This window comes from Triturus cristatus, chromosome 10 (genome assembly GCF_964204655.1).
Source record: "Triturus cristatus chromosome 10, aTriCri1.1, whole genome shotgun sequence".
NCBI lineage: Eukaryota > Metazoa > Chordata > Amphibia > Caudata > Salamandridae > Triturus > Triturus cristatus.
In genome coordinates, this window is record NC_140593.1 from 1,218,906,232 (window position 1) to 1,218,924,779 (window position 18,548).

At 49.1% G+C, this 18,548-nt stretch overlaps 1 protein-coding gene across 1 annotated transcript in view; it reads right to left on the reverse strand.

The window, feature by feature from the left end:
• Positions 1 to 707: 707 nt before the first annotated feature.
• Positions 708 to 18,548, reverse strand: part of TEX28 (testis expressed 28) — a 388,497-nt gene continuing 370,656 nt past the window's right edge. Inside the window, exon 4 of the mRNA XM_085631501.1 lies at positions 708 to 1,082. Coding sequence (XP_085487627.1) covers positions 708 to 1,082 — 375 coding nt within the window. The remainder of the gene's footprint in view (positions 1,083 to 18,548) is intronic.

An 18,548-nucleotide genomic window follows, 5' to 3' on the forward strand; every position in this document is an offset into this window, starting at 1 on the left:
TAACGCAGGAGATACAACTGAAAGATACCCAGAAAAGAAAGCAAAATAAATTCAGACTATAGAGAAAATCTGAAATGAAACAGAACACGGGACAGTCCAAGTAGGATCAGTACCGAACAGAACCCTGAGTCGGCTGCCACGCGGGCCTGCTGCGATTCTGGGGTCCACCTGGCAGAAGTGCCGCTCAGAACACATCAACACAGTGCTGGCAGTTTTCTTACGATTCTTAGCCCCTTCCTGGCCATTCTGAGGGCCTTTCCTCCAAGCTCAGTGATGGCAGCGCCATGTTGTGCCTTCTTGAACACTTTTCCTCACTGCTTTATCACAGGGGCACCTTCTTCAGCCTGGAGAACCAAGGCAGTTCTCATGTTGATGAAAGAGTAAACACTTCCCGAAAAGAAGCATGAGAAACAACTGCGTGGTAGCTCCCCTTTGGTTACATGGCCAAACAAAACGCTCTTGTTTTTACTTAGGGTCCCTTTGAGTGTTGTGACAGCAGAGAAGGAAGACACAGGGTCAAGGAGAAGTCATGTACCAGAAAAGGTAGAATCCCCCACAATTTGATAAAACTCTTATTACACCCTTGTGAGGAAGACAACACATTTGCACTGTACTATCTGCTGGTGTTCAAGAAGACCAAGATAGAAGGTGTTTAGGAGGAGCGAAGAAGGCGGGGGACCTTGCCAAGGATCCTTTCTGCACACTTCTCAACTTCCGAGCTCCTTCTTATTGCCAAAAGTACAATTGGTTGCCATGAATCGCTTTAGAACATGGTCCAGTTTGCATAAAAGCCTAGAATTCCACACATAATTCCACACAGTGTCGTGGTGATGCCACATCACAATGCAGGCAACTAACACAATTCCACTGGCTATGGCGCGTCGGCGGGTTTTCACAAATGGTAGGATGCAGGTGTGCACAGCGGGTACGAAGACCAGAAGAATGGTGATGATAGCCAGAAAGAGATTCACTACTTTGTGGTAGAGTTGCCGGGAGCTGTCGGCCTCCATGGCTTCCTGCTGGCTGGTCGCGTGCTGGGTCTCCAAGCGAAGCATGCGGTTCTGGAAGGTCTCCATCACCTCCTGGTAAAGACAGAAAGTACAGGAGAGATGTAGTAAGGGATCCGTCCCAGAAAGATCTCAATAGAGGTTGTGTGATCCCTAGACAGGATTCCCAAACAATCAGATGTCATCAAATCGTACCACATTCAAGTGTGAATTACCTGCTTCTGTACAATAAAGAATTAAAAGATCAAATCAGACCTCTAAAAAAACATTATTCACTAATATGCTGCAGTAAAAGCTCGAAATTGATGAATTATTGACATAGCATTTGAAGAATTTCAGCTCACTACAAGGTTTCTCCTATGCAAATTTTGTGGGCTGTGCTATGCATCGATGACAGATTTTATTTTTATTGGGCTCAGAATGCTTTAAAAAATACTAATTGGAATTATGATGGGGAGGGCAGTTGTCGTTCCGACCTAAGCTGCTACGTTTTGAAAACCTTTATTAAAATGCCAAATTAATAGAAAAAAATACATGTTCATAGTAAGATTGCAAGCATAACTTGCAAGAGTGCACCATATATAGAAAGAAAGTTTCGCAGATACATTAAGAACCCGCGTTCAGTGCATTGAGTCTCCGGAGAGAAATGTCGTCCCATAGGTGAGCTTGGCAATCGTTTAGCAATCAATTTGGGGAGACGAGCAGTTTCCCTAATTTGACTGATCGACTAGTTTTTTTTCCCGCTCACTGGGGAAGAACAAAACCCAGGACTTTGGTGTATTTGGGAGATTCCTGCACTCACTCGCCTCCAGAAGCTTCGTTTAACAATAAACACCAAACTGAGCATTTTTCATAATTCTCCTCTATATTGCTTACTAAAGGGATAGGTTTATAGATTTTGAAAAGGGAGTGAGAGGCGTCGTTTAACTCTTTGTAACAGCATCACAACACAATCCACCCTAGAGTGCTCCAGGAAGAGAAGGTGCCCCCTGAATAGGGAAGCACAGCACGTGTATTCATCTTGGAAACGCACAGAGGGTTGGTTTAGCACAAATGATTCTGTCTCTCTGTGCCGCAGATCGTTAACATTACTGAGAGATCAGAGGGCATTTCCGTTGGCAGTGTGTGCCCTACCTAAGGAGCAGGGCGTCCTTGAACCAAGCAGCACACAAGAGGCAGGAGCACCCCAAGAAGGAGGGCCCTTGATGGGCATATCAGTGAATGCCAGGCATGGACCTTGCCACGTTAATGGTCTTGTTCTGATTCTTCTAGTCTGTTTATTTGAATAAACTATTTAAGGTTTTACGAGAGTGAAATATAAACTGAGAAAAGCAAGACGGGGTAGAACACTTGTAACATCAGCTTTCTTTCATCATCTCACGTCAACTGTGGCTTCCAATTGGTTTATATTTGACGGAAGAGTTTTTTAAAAATGTTCCCTCACTTTGCTGTTAAAAATACATTTGGAATTCTAATTCTATTATTGCTCCTAAAGGGTTGTACGTTTTTGCCTACACAAAGATTCTGTTTTTTTCTTCAAAACAGCATACTTTTTTTTTTCTGACTGTGATTGGCTGAGTTTGCAAGGAACCCCCTCTTGTTTGAGATGGTGATTGGGAGCAGCTTCAATGAGTTCATTCTTTTTTCTGACTGTGATTGGCTGAGTTTGCAAGGAACCCCCTCTTGCTTGTGATGGTGATTGGGAGCAGCTTCAATGAGTTCATTCTTTTTTCTGACTGTGATTGGCTGAGTTTGCAAGGAACCCCTTCTTGTTTGAGATGGTGATGGGGAGCAGCTTCAATGAGTTCATTCTTTTTTCTGACTGTGATTGGCTGAGTTTGCAAGGAACCCCCTCTTGTATGAGATGGTGTTGGGGAGCAGCTTCAATGAGTTCATTCTTTTTTCTGACTGTGATTGGCTGAGTTTGCAGGGAACCCCCTCTTGTTTGAAATACGGATCGGGAGCAGCTTCAATGAGTTCATTCTTTTTTTCTGACTGTGATTGGCTGAGTTTGCAAGGAACCCCTTCTTGTTTCAGATGGTGATTGGGAGCCGCTTCAATGAGTTCGTTCTTTTTTCTGACTGTGATTGGCTGAGTTTGCAAGGAACCCCCTCTTGTTTGAGATGGTGATTGGGAGCCGCTTCAATGAGTTCATTCTTTTTTCTGACTGTGATTGGCTGAGTTTGCAAGGAGCCCCCTCTTGTTTGAGATGGTGATTGGGAGCCGCTTCAATGAGTTCATTCTTTTTTCTGACTGTGATTTGCTGAGTTTGCAAGGAACCCCCTCTTGTTTGAGATGGTGATTGGGAGCCGCTTCAATGAGTTCATTCTTTTTTCTGACTGTGATTGGCTGGGTTTGCAGGAAATCCCCTCTTGTTTGAGATGGTGATTGGGAGCCGCTTCAATGAGTTCATTCTTTTTTCTGACTGTGATTGGCTGAGTTTGCAAGGAACCCCCTCTTGTTTGAGATGGTGATGGGGAGCAGCTTCAATGAGTTCATTCTTTTTTCTGACTGTGATTGGCTGAGTTTGCAAGGAATCCCCTCTTGTTTGAAATAGGGATCGGGAGCAGCTTCAATGAGTTCATTCTTTTTTTCTGACTGTGATTTGCTGAGTTTGCATGGAACCCCCTCTTGTTTGAGATGGTGATTGGGAGCCGCTTCAATGAGTTCATTCTTTTTTCTGACTGTGATTGGCTGAGTTTGCAAGGAACCTCCTATTGTTTGAGATGGTGATTGGGATCAGTTTCAATGAGTTCATTCTTTTTTCTGACTGTGATTGGCTGAGTTTGCAAAGAACCCCCTCTTGTTTGAGATGGTGATGGGGAGCAGCTTCAATGAGTTCATTCTTTTTTCTGACTGTGATTGGCTGAGTTTGCAAGGAACCCCCTCTTGTTTGAGATGGTGATTGGGAGCCGCTTCAATGAGTTCATTATTTTCTGACTGTGATTGGCTGAGTTTGCAAGGAATCCCCTCTTGTTTGAAATAGGGATCGGGAGCAGCTTCAATTAGTTCATTCTTTTTTTCTGACTGTGATTGGCTGACTTTGCAAGGAACCCCCTCTTGTTTGAGATGGTTATTGGGAGCAGCTTCAATGAGTCCATTCTTTTTTCTGACTGAGATTGGCTGGGTTTGCAAAGAACCCCCTCTTGTTTGAGATGGTGATGGGGAGCAGCTTCAATGAGTTCATTCTTTTTTCTGACTGTGATTGGCTGGGTTTGCAGGGAACCCCCTCTTGTTTGAGATGGTGATTGGGAGCCGCTTCAATGAGTTCATTCTTTTTTCTGACTGTGATTAGCTGAGGTTGCAAGAAACCCCCTCTTGTTTGAGATGGTGATTGGGAGCAGTTTCGATGAGTTCATTATTTTTCCTGACTGTGATTGGCTGAGTTTGCAAGGAACCCCCTCTTGTTTGAGATGGTGATGGGGAGCAGCTTCAATGAGTTCATTCTTTTTTCTGACTGTGATTGGCTGAGTTTGCAAGGAATCCCCTCTTGTTTGAAATAGGGATCGGGAGCAGCTTCAATGAGTTCATTCTTTTTTCTGACTGTGATTGGCTGAGTTTGCAAGAAACCCCCTCTTGTTTGAGATGGTTATTGAGAGCAGCTTCAATGAGACCATTCTTTTTTCTGACTGTGATTGGCTCAGTTTGCAAGGAACCCCCTCTTGTTTGAGATGGTGATGGGGAGCAGCTTCAATGAGTTCATTCTTTTTTCTGACTGTGATTGGCTGAGTTTGCAAGAAACCCCCTCTTGTTTGAGATGGTTATTGGGAGCAGGTTCAATGAGTTCATTCTTTTTTCTGACTGTGATTGGCTGGGTTTGCAAGGAACCCCCTCTTGTTTGAGATGGTGATTGGGAGCAGCGCAATTAGTTCATTCTTTTTTCTGACGTTTGATTGGCTGAGTTTGCAAGGAACCCCCTCTTGTTTGAGATGGTTATTGGGAGCAGCTTCAATGAGTCCATTCTTTTTTTCTGACTGTGATTGGCTGGGTTTGCATGGAACCCCCTCTTGATTGAGATGGTGATGGGGAGCAGCTTCAATGAGTTCATTCTTTTTTCTGACTGTGATTGGCTGGGTTTGCAGGGAACCCCCTCTTGATTGAGATGGTGATGGGGAGCAGCTTCAATGAGTTCATTCTTTTTTCTGACTGTGATTGGCTGAGTTTGCAAGAAACCCCCTCTTGTTTGAGATGGTTATTGGGAGCAGGTTCAATGAGTCCATTCTTTTTTCTGACTGTGATTGGCTGGGTTTGCATGGAACCCCCTCTTGTTTGAGATGGTGATTGGGAGCAGCGCGCCAATTAGTTCATTCTTTTTTCTGACTGTGATTGGCTGGGTTTGCAGGGAATTCCCTCTTGTTTGAGATGGTGATTGGGAGCAGCTTCAATGAGTTTGGTACAAGACCAAAGGAATTAGACCAATTGAGTTGCCTGTAACTCCACTTCCCCGGCTTGGGGATCGTTCATAGATTTGCAGGTTTTAACATCCCACGTATTCAGACTGGGAATCCTTGCTGGTCAGTGGTAATACTCTACTGCATGTTCCCCATGTAGGCAGTAAGACTGATACCTCAAAGCAGTATTTCATTGATGGAAGCATGCTTTAGGTCACAGCTTGCCTCATGTGACAGATAGGGCAACATGCTCTGTGGGAGCACAGTCTTGGGGTCCAGGTAATGATCCAAACCCATCATCTCTTCCGTTTTAAAGAATGTGTTATAGTAAAGGCGCATCTGACTGCTTTCAGAATGTCTGTCGAGACAGCCGTACTCAGGTGGCATGACTGCGGATTGTGTTGCAGAACTTGACCATGATCATTGGTAAGAAGATTGAGTGTCCACGGTGAACTGAACTGGAATATCCACTGACAGATTTCAAAGGCCTGGCTACCACCATCAATATGCACAGACCTTTCCAGGCAACTCAATGGTTGATAGTGGCAGGAGGAAAAGTGTAAGCATAGATTACTGACCAAAAGATCAAAAGAGTCCGGGGATATCCCTGCCTGCTGGCACAGATCAAACATCCTGGCTCCCATGGTGCTGGCGGTGATCACAGTAGGGAGGAATGGAGGTGGTGCTGAGCCTGGCTCCGCCATCCATACTATGACTTGCCCTTCTGCAAGCCTTTTCATGGCAGTGAAATCACCATGAAAAAGCTGGAGGATCAGCAAGGAGGGGGCCCCAGAAAGGCTCCCCGGGCCTCGTTGCCTAGTAAGTGAAGGGATGGGGGCACAACACTACGCCTGCAATGCCGTACGTGCACTGTGTGGCATGCAAAACATGGTGCATGCCAGCAGTGCACGCACAACAATGCAGGAACTGCTGGGCTGCTGCATTGTCTTCAGGCTTACTCAGTGAGCCAAAGCATACAGACAGCACAAGACCGTGTCCGGCATACCGCCAGCCCCGTGGTCTAATGGGAATATGTTGGTCTTAAGACCGCCGACGCAGTGGTCTTGAAGAGTATGCGGCTTTGGCGGTCTGGAGGTCAGACCGCCAAAGTCATAATAAGGCCCTACGTTTGTAAAAGCCGTACAGATAGGTGGCATGATTGCGGATTGTGGTGGAGAACTTGGCCATGATCATTGGTAAGAAGATTGAGTGTCTGCTATGAACTGAACTGGAATATACACTGTAAATCTCAAAGGTATTTGTACCAGAACTGCCTGGCTACCACAATCAATATGCACAGCTCTTTCCAGGCAACTGAAAGGCTGATAGTGGCAGGAGGAAAAGTGTAAGCATAGATTACTGACCAAAGGATCAAAAGAGTCTGGGGATACCCCCACCTGCTTACACAGAGCAAACATCCTGGATCCCGTGGTGCTGGCGGTGTTCAGAGTGGGGAGGAATGGAGGTGGTGCCGAGCCCGACACTGCCATCCATACTACCACTTGCCCTTCTGCAAGCCTTTTCATGGCAGTGAAACCACCATGAAAAAGCTGGCGGAACAGTAAGAAAGGCACCCCAGAATGGGCCCCCCGTCCTCGTTGCCTAGTCAGTGAAGGGACGGGGGGCACATGTTGTGCCCCTATGCCTGCAATGTCGAACATGCACTGTGTGGCATGCACAACATGGTACATACCAGCAGTGCACGCACAACGATGCAGGAGCTGCTGGGCTTCTGAATTGTCTTCAGGCTTACTCAGTGAGCCAAAGCATACAGACAGCACAAGACCGTGTCAGGAATACCGCCAGCCCTGTGGTCTAATGGGAATATGTTGGTCTTAAGGCCACCGACGCAGTGGTCTTGTAGAGTATGCGGCTTCGGCGGTCTAGAGGTCAGACCGCCGAAGTCATAATAAGGCCCTACGTTTGCAGCAGCCGTCAAATAAGTGGCATGATTGCGGATTGTGGTGGAGAACTTGGCCATGAACATTGGTAAGAAGATTGAGTGTCTGCTATGAACTGAACTGGAATATCCACTGCAGATCTCAAAGGTCTTTGTACCAGAACCTTTGTACCACAATCAATATGCACAGCTCTTTCCAGGCAACTCAAATTCTTCCCCCTTCAAGAGGGGGAAGAATTCCCCCTCTTGAATTTGACATCTTTCCAGGGGATCCTGGGCGGTTTAAAATCTGTCTTTCCTTTAGATCCCGTCCCTCCCTCCATTCTAAAACAAGTTATTAATTTAGTATCTCCAGTGATACTGGATCTAATTAATGCCTCCTTGCGGACAGGAATTTGCCCCCTCTGTGGAAGCAGGCGATGGTTAAAGCCCTTCTAAAAAGAAAACAATCTGGATCCAGAGGAGTTGGCAAACTATCGCCCCATATCTCTGTTACCTGGAGTAAGTAAAATAGCTGAGAGGACCGTGAACACCATCCTCTCTACATTTTTGGAAAATAATAACTGCCTCCATCCTACTCAGAGAGGATTTCGAGCACAGCAGGGTACGGAGACTGCTCTCCTCAGTGTAATGGAGGAATCTAGAAGAATACTTGATGGTGGAGGCTGCGCTGCTCTTATTCTCGTAGGGCCCGATTCACAGAACTAACTTAAGACAAAATCCTAAACTTACTACCATTTTGGTATTCACAGAAGGCACTTACTCATTTCGGTATTCACAGAAGTTAGGAGTCCTAACTTTAGGACTCCTAAATGCCTTCTGTGAATACCGAAAGTCTTAAAATTAGGATTTTTCTCAATTTAGTAGTAGTAAAGTTAGGACTCCTAACTTTAGGACTCCTAAATGCCTTCTGTGAATACTGAAAGCCTTAAAATTAGGATTTTTCTCAGTTTAGTAGTAGTAAAGTTAGGAGTCCTATCACTATTGTATCACTTGAAAGCTGCGGTCCTGCAGAAAGGATAGTCCATCGCAGTCCCGGTCACACCCCCTCTCCTTAGACGATGGATGAGTAGCTTATGTGACACCGTATAGAATGCTGCGCTCAGGTCTAATAAGACCAGCGCAGTTGTCAGCCCTTCGTCTACTCTTTTCCGTATTGTTTCAGTAGCAAAGAGCAAAGCTGTCTCAGTTGAGTACGTTGGTCTAAAGCCAGATTGTGTGGGATGTAGTAGATTATTCTCCTTTATATGACGTTCAAGCTGTTTATTAACCACTTTTTCGGCTATTTTTGAGAAGTATGGTAGCAGTGAGACTGGTCGTAGGTTTGTTAGTACGTTCCCATCTGCTATGGGTTTTTTCTTAATTGGGCGAAACCATTGCTCATTTCCATCTATCAGGTGTTGGCCTTCCTGAAAGGAGGTGTCTAGCAGTTGTCGAATATAGGGGAGTATTACCTCTAACCATATACCAAACACAACTTAATGATAGGCGGTGAGGTATATCCTGCGCAAGCATATAGTTGTTGAAACAGTAAGAAAAGGCAGAAATATCACAGAGTTGCATCCAAGGGAACAAAACAGCCACCACCCAACGCTGTTAACTACAATTGATGGCAATTGTAAATGTTTAAAAAAAGGGATTATAGTTCCCTGAGCAAACTCAATACATATAAACTTCAGTTAAAGTTCATGAGAATTATCTTTGAATCACAGGTTTGTGTGTTTACAGATGAGAACCATGTCCGATCTTCATCTTTCGTTGTAGACTCTGATTACAGCTTTGACATTGTCCTTAGGAGACTTGTTTAAACAAAAGATGCCTTGTTATCCGGACAAAAAGTAGTCCAAGTCCATTTGTAGCTTTATTCGAAATATAAAGGTTTATTTCATTTGATCATAGAGAGAACAGCCAACACGTGTTTCGTCTATGGTTGATATTCCAAAAGACTTCCTCAGGGCCTAGTTCCAAATCACGATTAGTTTTAATTCCAAATTGTAAGACGCCAATTGAGTGTGGCAAGATACGTCTCCACTCTTTGCCTCGTATTTGGAGGTTACGAAACACTTTCCTAAGGAAATATCTAGTCGGGCTGGCAGGTACATATGTGGCCCACCCTATTCATCATTTCCTGTCTAAGTTATTTGCAATTTGGAACTAGGGCAATGGATCAATTTTGCTAAGGAAACATCTTGTTGGGCTGGCAGGTATAGATGTGTCCAACCCTATTCATTATTTCCAATTAAAACTAATCGTGATTTGGAACTAGGCCCTGAGGAAGTTTTTTGGAATATCAACCATAGACGAAACACGTGTTGGCTGTTCTCTCTATGATCGAATGAAATAAACCTTTATATTTCGAATAAAGCTACAAATGGACTTGGACTACTTTTTGTCCGGATAACAAGGCATCTTTTGTTTAAACAAGTCTCCTAAGGACAATGTCAAAGCTGTAATCAGAGTCTACAACGAAAGATGAAGATCGGACATGGTTCTCATCTGTAATCACACAAACCTGTGATTCAAAGATAATTCTCATGAACTTTAACTGAAGTTTATATGTATTGAGTTTGCTCAGGGAACTATAATCCCTTTTTTTAAACATATACCAAACACCTTGGGAGTAGCTGGATCGGTAGGGGAGCATGATCTTATACTGTGTGCTATCTTTTTCAAATCTTCTAGAGGGGGGCAGAGAAATTGTTGAATACTGTTTTCGCCCCAGTCTTGTATTTGCTCTTTGTGTTGTATACAGCCATTCCGGGCATCATCAGTGAAAGAATCATAGATCTTGGATACTTTTTCAGCAAAAAACTCCGCAATAACATTGAATGCCTCTACTGAGCCTAAGATTGGAGTTATTGTTCTCTCTAATGAGGATATCTCTTTAAAAATGCTAAAGCTGTGGGGAACCTCAGGGATCGTCCCTAAGCCCCACCCTATTCAATATCTATTTGGGCCCTTTGGCCGAAATAGTATTGCTATTTGGAGTACAAATAGTTACAAATGCTGACGACACCCAGTTGGTTGTCTCCATCACCCAGTTGGTTGTCTCCATCAATCAGCATGATAGCTCTGCACCAGGTCTAGCCTCATGCCTCGGAGAGGTCACCAAATAGATGGAAAACTCATATTTAAAACTCAATGGGGTTAAGACTAAGTTAATGCGCCTGGGCAACTCAGCCCCCCGGAATATAGATCATCTCTGACCCAGCTGTCTGTGTCCAGCTCCTATCCCCAAACAACATATTAAGAGCCTGGGTGTATAGTTGGACCACAACCTAGACCTTAAAGAACAGGTCCGAAATGTCGTAGTCAGCTGTTATGGAATGCTGAGGTTGATCAGAAAGATCTTCCCCATGCTACCTTTTGTTGCCAAAAGGCTGTTGGTTCAAGCACTAATTCTGTCGCGGCATGACTATTCCAACGCCCTATATCTTGGAGCTCCACCTCCCACGATCAGAAGACTGCAGACTGTACAGAACTGCGCAGCCCGTCTGCTGTTGAACATTCCCAGGCGTATGTTGGCCAAACCTGCCCTCGCCACCCTCCACTGGCTCCCTATTAAAGAACGAGTTCAGTTTAAGGCCTTGTGCATCGCTCATAAAGCACTTTCTGGTAAAGGCTCTCCTATGATGCGTTCCATTATCCAGCTCTACCGCCCAAACAGAGCCCTAAGATCTGAAAATAAGCAACTGGTCACAGTCCCGCAAATTAAGAGTGCGAAGTGGAGGTGCCTCTTCTCTTATAACGTGGCAAAGCTATGGAACCTTCTTCCTTTAGACATACTTTTAGAGGCTGATTATCTGATCTTTCGAAAGAAAGTGAAAACCTATCTCTTCCCTTACATTCTGCCAAGTGCTAAGCTAAGCTTTCGCTAGTGCTGGGATGCCTACGGGTAACCATGCGCTTTATAAATGCTACTTTCATTTAATTCAGTCATTTCATTTCAAAGTGGCAGGAGGAAAAGTGTAAGCATAGATTACTGACCAAAGGATCGAAAGAGTCCAGGGATACCCCCTCCTACTTGCACAGAGTTAACATCCTGTATTGTCGGAAGTAACACAAATATTGAGGGGTGGGCTGTTCCCAGTCTGTTGTAGATACAACCTCATCTGCCTCATGTCTATCCCCCACTCTTAGCAGCTCCAGTTATACCTGCTAAGAGCGTCCAGCACTACATTCTTTCGACCCATGAAATGCTACACTGTTAGTCTGATGTTACGATGAAGAACCCAGTACCAAAGGCTTTTCGAAAACACTTGATACTTTGTATGACCGTGCTTCTTTATATATAGTTGGTGTACTGAGAGCCCATTGATTGGCAATTAAAATGTTTTTAATATGAAACTCACCACTTTCAAATGTCAGTACACTGATGAGTCAATCAATCAATCACTGCATTTGTAAAGCGCGCTACATACCCGAGAGGGTCTCAAGGCGCTGGGGAGGGGGGGGTGCTACTGATCGAAGAGCCAGGTCTTGAGGAGTCTTCTGAAGGCCAGCAGGTCCTGGGTCTGTCGTAGGATGGTGGGGAGAGTGTTCCAGGTCTTGGCGGCGAGGTAGAAGGATCTGCCGCCGATGGTGGTTTTCCGGATGCGGGGGACTGTGGCGAGGGCGAGGTTGGCTGAGCGGAGGCTTCGGGTGGGGGTGTGGAAGCTGAGTCGGTTGTTGAGGTAAGTGGGTCCGGTGTTGTGTAGTGCTTTGTGTTCGTGGATGAGGAGTTTGAAGGTGATCCTTTTGTTGACGGGGAGCCAGTGCAGGCCTCTCAGGTGGGGTGTGATGTGGCTGCGGAGGGGGACGTCGAGGACGAGTCGGGCCGAGGCGTTCTGGATGCGTTGGAGTCGTCTCAGGAGTTTGTTTGTTGTTCCTGAGTAGAGGGCATTTCCGTAGTCGAGTCTGATGGTGATGAGGGCCTGGGTGACGGTTTTTCTCGTGTCAAGGGGGATCTATTTGAAGATCCTGTGGAGCATACGGAGGGTGTTGAAGCAGGACGCAGAGACGGCGTTGACTTGCCTGGTCATGGAGAGAGTGGAGTCGAGGATGACCCCCAGGTTGCGTGCGTGGTCCGTGGGTTCCGGGGCTGTGCCTAGCGATGTGGGCCACCAAGAGTCATCCCAGGCTGATGGGGTGGGTCCGAGAATGAGGACCTCCGTCTTGTCTGAGTTCAGCTTCAGTCTGCTGTCCTTCATCCAGTCGGCTACGGCCTTCATTCCTCTGTGGAGGTTAGCTTTGGCGGTGTGGGGATCTTCGGTGAGGGATATGATCAGCTGGGTGTCGTCGGCGTAGGAGATGATGTTGAGGTTGTGTTGTCGTGTGACGTGGGCGAGAGGTGCCATGTAGATATTGAACAGCGTCGGGCTGAGGGAGGATCCCTGTGGGACGCCGCAGATGATCTTGGTGGTTTTGGAGCGGAAGGGTGGGAGGCGGACGCTCTGGGTTCTGCCGGAGAGGAAGGATGTGGTCCAGGCCAGGGCCTTCTCTTGGATACCGGCGTCATGGAGGCGTGCTGATAGGGTGCGGTGGCAGACCGTGTCAAAGGCTGCTGATAGGTCCAGGAGGATGAGGGCGGCTGTTTCTCCCTTGTCCATCAGGAACCGGATGTCGTCAGTGGCGGCGATGAGGGCGGTCTCGGTGCTGTGGTTGCGCGAAAACCGGATTGGGAAGGGTCCAGGATGTTGTTAACTTCGAGGTAGCGGGTCAGCTGTTTGTTGACGATCTTCTCAGTCACTTTTGCCGGGAATGGGAGCAGGGAGATGGGCCGGAAGTTCTTGAGGTCCTTGGGGTCCGCCTTGGGCTTCTTCAGAAGGCCGTTGATCTCGGCGTGCTTCCAGCTTTCTGGGAAGGTTGCTGTCTTGAAGGAACAGTTGATTGTTTTCCGGAGGTGGGGCGCGATGGTTGTGCTGGCTTTGTTGAAGACGTGGTGAGGGCAGGGGTCCGATGGGGATCCGGAGTGGATGGAGTTCATGGTTTTGATGCTGGACCAGACGGTCAGGCGACTGGTGCGAGTGGTGGACTCGGTGGTGGGTGCGGGGGGGGTCGGAGTTGAAGCTGTCGTGGATGTCGTTGATCTTGCGGTGGAAGAAGGTGGCCAGGGAGTCGCACAGGTCTTGAGATGGCGGGATGTCGTTGGTGTTGGAGCTGGGGTTGGAGAGTTCTTTCACGATGTTTAAGAGCTCTTTGGTGTTGTGTGCATTGTTGTCTAGGCGGTCCTTGAAGGCGGTCTTCTTGGCGGTCCTGATGAGTTGGTGGTGTCTGCGGGTGACGTTCTTGAGGGCTGTGTGGTTGTCTGGAGTTCGGTCGTGGAGCCATTTCTTCTTCAGCTTCCGACAGGTGTGCTTGGACATCCGGAGGTCCTCGGTGAACCAGGCGGCTTTCTTGTTGGTGTGGTTGGTTGTAGAGGTCTTGAGAGGGGCGAGGGTGTTGGCGCAGTTGTTGATCCACTGTGTGAGGTTGGTCGCGGCGGTGTCTGGGTCGGTGGGGTCGGTGGGTGGTCTCAGGGCGAGGGCGGTAGTCAGTTGTTCCTCGGTGACCTTGCCCTAGCAGTGGCGTGGTAGCTGTTGGGTGCGGTGGTGTGTGGTGGGTTTTCTGAAGGTGAAGTGGACGCATCTGTGGTCGGTCCAGTGTGGTTTGGTGGTGTGGTTGAAGGAGACGTGGGGGCTTGCGGAGAAGATGGGGTCGAGCGTGTGTCCAGCGGCGTGAGTAGGTGTCGTTACGAGCTGTTTTCGTCCGAGGCTGGCGAGGTTGTCGATCAGGACGGTGGAGTTGGCGTCGTTGTTGTTTTCGAGGTGGAAGTTCAGGTCCCCGAGGAGGATGTAGTCCGTGGAAGCGAGGGCGTGGGTGCTGATGAGGTCGGCGATGGTGTCGCTGAACTGTGGGCGGGGTCCGGGGGGTCTGTAGATGAGAGTTCCTCTGAGGGTGGTGTTGGGGTCGGTGTGGATCTGGAAGTGCATGTGCTCGGCGGTGGTGAGGGTGTCGTCGGTGTTCGTTGAGATTTTGATGGAGTATTTGTGGATGATGGCGATTCATCCTCCCACTCCGTTGGTGCGGTCTCTGCAGGAGATCTTGTAGCCCTGTGGGATGGCTATGGCGATGTCTGGTGCTGAGGTGGCGTTCAGCCAGGTCTCCGTCAGGAAGGCGACGTCGGGGGCGGTGGAGTCTAGGAGGTCCCAGAGTTCGATGGCGTGCTTGCGAGCGGAGCGGATGCTGAGGAGGATGCAGCGGAGGTGGTTGGGTTCTCTGGCTGGTGGCGTGGAGGGGTTGGATGCTGGTGAATCTGCAGTTCCGGCAGGTGAAAGGCCCCTGGCTGCGCTTCGGGGTGGCCCGGTAGCAGGGGTGGTCTCGTCTGGTGTTGAGTGCGGGGATGGTGCTTGCGTCGTAGTGCAGTCTGGCGTTGCGGGGGGTGCGGGGTCCAGGGGTTCTGGCGCTGGGTGCGGTCCAGGCGTGGACGGGCGCAGACGGGCTTGCCTTAGGCGCGCTGGCGGCCCGCCCGCTGCGCGCCCGCTTCGCGGCCTCCATATGAGGGGCAGAGGGAGGGAGGAGCAGCTGGGAGGTGGGAGCGGGGCGGCCAATGGGAGTGAAGGGGGCGGGGCCACAGGGGCTCAGCGGCGGAGGAAAAAAATGAGGAAAAAACGGCGGGAAAAGAGACGGGGGGAGAGACGGCGAGGGACCCGGAGGGGGGGGGGGGATAACAGAGCACAGGGGTACAGAAATGAAAAAAAACACAGGGGTACAGAATGAAAAAAACACAGTGGTACAGAATGCTAAGCGCAGGGGTACAGAAATTAAAAACGGAGAGAGCAGTCAAGCGGCAAAAGCGGCAACGGAGTTTCAATCACACAGGGGGCTGCGTGGCGGATGGGGGTAGCGACCTGCCTGGTGACAGGGTCAAAGGTCGCTCTCTACCACCGCTTCGCGGCCTCCATATGAGGGGCAGAGGGAGGGAGGAGCAGCTGGGAGGTGGGAGCGGGGCGGCCAATGGGAGTGAAGGGGGCGGGGCTGCAGGGGCTCAGCGGCGGAGGAAAAAAAACGGGGAAAAAACGTTGGGAAAAAAGGTGGCAGGAGAGGCGTCGAGGGACCCGGTGGGACCTGGAGGGAGGGGGCGGGGATAACAGAGCACAGGGGTACAGAAATGAAAAAAAAACACAGGGGTACAGAATGAAAAAAACACAGTGGTACAGAATGCTAAGCGCAGGGGTACAGAAATGAAAAAGGGAGAGAGCAGTCAAGCGGCAGAAGCGGCAACGGAGTTTCAATCACACAGGGGGCTGCGTGGCGGATGGGGGGAAGCGACCTGTCTGGTGACAGGGTCAAAGGTCGCTCTCTACCACCGCTTCGTGGCCTCCATATGAGGGGCAGAGGGAGGGAGAAGCAGCTGGGAGGTGGGAGCGGGGCAGCCAATGGGAGTGAAGGGGGCGGGGCTGCAGAGGCTCAGCGGCGGAGGAAAAAAACGGGGAAAAAATGGCGGGAAGAGACGGCGGGAGTGGCGGCGAGGGACCCGGAGGGACCCGGAGGGAGGGGGGGGGATAACAGAGCACAGGGGTACAGAATGAAAAAAACACAGTGGTACAGAATGCTAAGCGCAGGGGTACAGAAATGAAAAAGGGAGAGAGCAGTCAAGCGGCAAAAGCGGCAACGGAGTTTCAATCACACAGGGGGCTGCGTGGAGGATGGGGGGAGCGACCTGCCTGGTGATAGGGTCAAAGGTCGCTCTCTACCACCGCTTCGCGGCCTCCATATGAGGGGCAGAGGGAGGGAGGAGCAGCTGGGAGGTGGGAGCGAGGCGGCCAATGGGAGTGAAGGGGGCGGGGCCACAGGGGCTATGCGGCGGAGGAAAAAAACGGGGAAAAAACGGCGGGAAAAGAGACGGCGGGAGAGGCGGCGAGGGACCCGGAGGGAGGGGGGGGGATAACAGAGCACAGGGGTACAGAAATAAAAAAAAACACAGGGGTCCAGAATGAAAAAAACACAGTGGTACAGAATGCTAAGCGCATGGGTACAGAAATGAAAAAGGGAGAGAGCAGTTAAGCGGCAGAAGCGGCAACGGAGTTTCAATCACACAGGGGGCTGCGTGGCGGATGGGGGAGCGACCTGCCTGGTGACAGGGCCAAAGGTCGCTCTCTACCACCACTTCACGGCCTCCATATGAGGGGCAGAGGGAGGGAGGAGCAGCTGGGAGTTGGGAGCGGGGCGGCCAATGGGAGTGAAGGGGGCAAGGCCGCAGGGGCTCAGCGGCGGAGGAAAAAAAACGGGGAAAAAAAGGGGGGGAAAAAGACGGCGGGAGAGGCGGCGAGGGACCCGGAGGGACCCGGAGGGAGGGGGGGGGGGATAACAGAGCACAGGGGTATAGAAATGAAAAAAAACACAGGGGTACAGAATGAAAAAAACACAGTGGTACAGAATGCTAAGCGCAGGGGTACAGAAAAGAAAAAGGGAGAGAGCAGTCAAGCGGAAAAAGTGGCAACGGAGTTTCAATCACACAGGGGGCTGCGTGGCGGATGGGGGAGCGACCTGCCTGGTGACAGGGTCAAAGGTCGCTCTCTACCACTGCTCCGCGGCCTCCATATGAGGGGCAGAGGGAGGGAGGAGCAGCTGGGAGGTGGGAGCGGGGCGGCCAATGGGAGTGAAGGGGGTGGGGCCGCAGGGGCTCAGCGGCAAAGGAAAAAAAACGGGGAAAAAACGGCGGGAAAAAAAAAGACGGCGGGAGAGGCGGCGAGGGACCCGGAGGGACCCGGAGGGAGGGGGGGGGGGGATAACAGAGCACAGGGGTACAGAAATGAAAAAAAACACAGGGGTACAGAATGAAAAAAACACAGTGGTACAGAATGCTAAGCGCAGGGGTACAGAAATGAAAAAGGGAGAGAGCAGTCAAGCGGAACAAGCGGCAACGGAGTTTCAATCACACAGGGGGCTGCGTGGCGGATGGGGGAGCGACCTGCCTGGTGACAGGGTCAAAGGTCGCTCTCTACCACTCTCTACCAGGTTGCATCTCCTTCAGTGTCCACAGTACTCTGCTATAAAGACCTTGGAAAAAGGCTCCCCAACATCAGAGGGATACATCCAATCTGAGATGAAACCTGGGGTCTGACAGTTGACTCCGGTAGCCAGTAACACTTGGTCATCCAATGACCTGTGATTTGCCTCCACTGAAGGTCCAACTGCTCCTCAAGAGAGCACATTTGTAAGCAACATTGAGGATGTACAGGAAAGAAAAGCAGCACCTTTCATAGCATTCCTTTAAAGCTGTGTACTGAGCTTTGCTGAGTATCTGGGCAAGGGATATTAGATTGTCACATTTTCCTTGCAATGGGTAAGCTTTGATGGTGATCATAGCAGATGTGACAACCCAGAAATACTATCTGTTGATTTGGGGTGAGCATTGATTGTTGTGTTTAGAGTATGACCCAGTTTCTGGACCCAATGTATGGTGGTGTTCATCAGCTGGTTTGAGCAACCAGTAGAAGGGCTCTTGATGAGTCAATAGACTAGGTAGGTGCATGCCCTTACTCCCTGTTGCCGCAGGTGTGTTGTCACTGGAGCTAAACATTTTGTGAAGACTCAGTGCACAAAACAAAGAGCAAAGTGTAGTGCTCAGACTGAAAGTGTTGATTGTTAACCCGGAAACAAGGAAACTTCTTATGCTTGGCATGAAACGGGATATGAAAATGGGTATATACTCAAAATCATCCTTGTTGATGGATTTCAGGACATTAAGGATGGCGAGCATTTTTAAGACTATTTCTTCATAAACTTGTTGAATGCCTTCAGTTCCAGCATCGGGTACCATACTCCTGACTTTGCATGCCCAGAAAATCTTGAGTAAACTCTCTGGTGAGCTTCCATTTTGGCACTGGCTCTGAAGCCATTTTGTTAGGACGTTTTTATACCTCCACTGTAAGGCCAGCAGATGTAGAGGGTGTTTCTTTGTTGGTGGCATTGAAGCCAGTTTGTAAATGAAGTCTATGGAGTGACCATGCTGGACTATGTCCAACACCCTGAGATCCAAAGTGATGAGCTGCCAGGCTGGCGAGAATACCCATAATTTCACCTGACCGCCATGGAAGGAGAAGTCACGCATGCCAGCCATGATTGACCTAATTGGAGTTGAGGGTGAACATTTCCAGAAGTATAGTATCCTCCCTGCCCTCATGTATCCTGCCAGAATGCTATCCATGCCTCTACTGTAAAATGCAAAGCAAGCAAGCTGTATCAGTGCGTGCTTTGATGGCTTGTACAGCTTTGTACAGCTTTGTC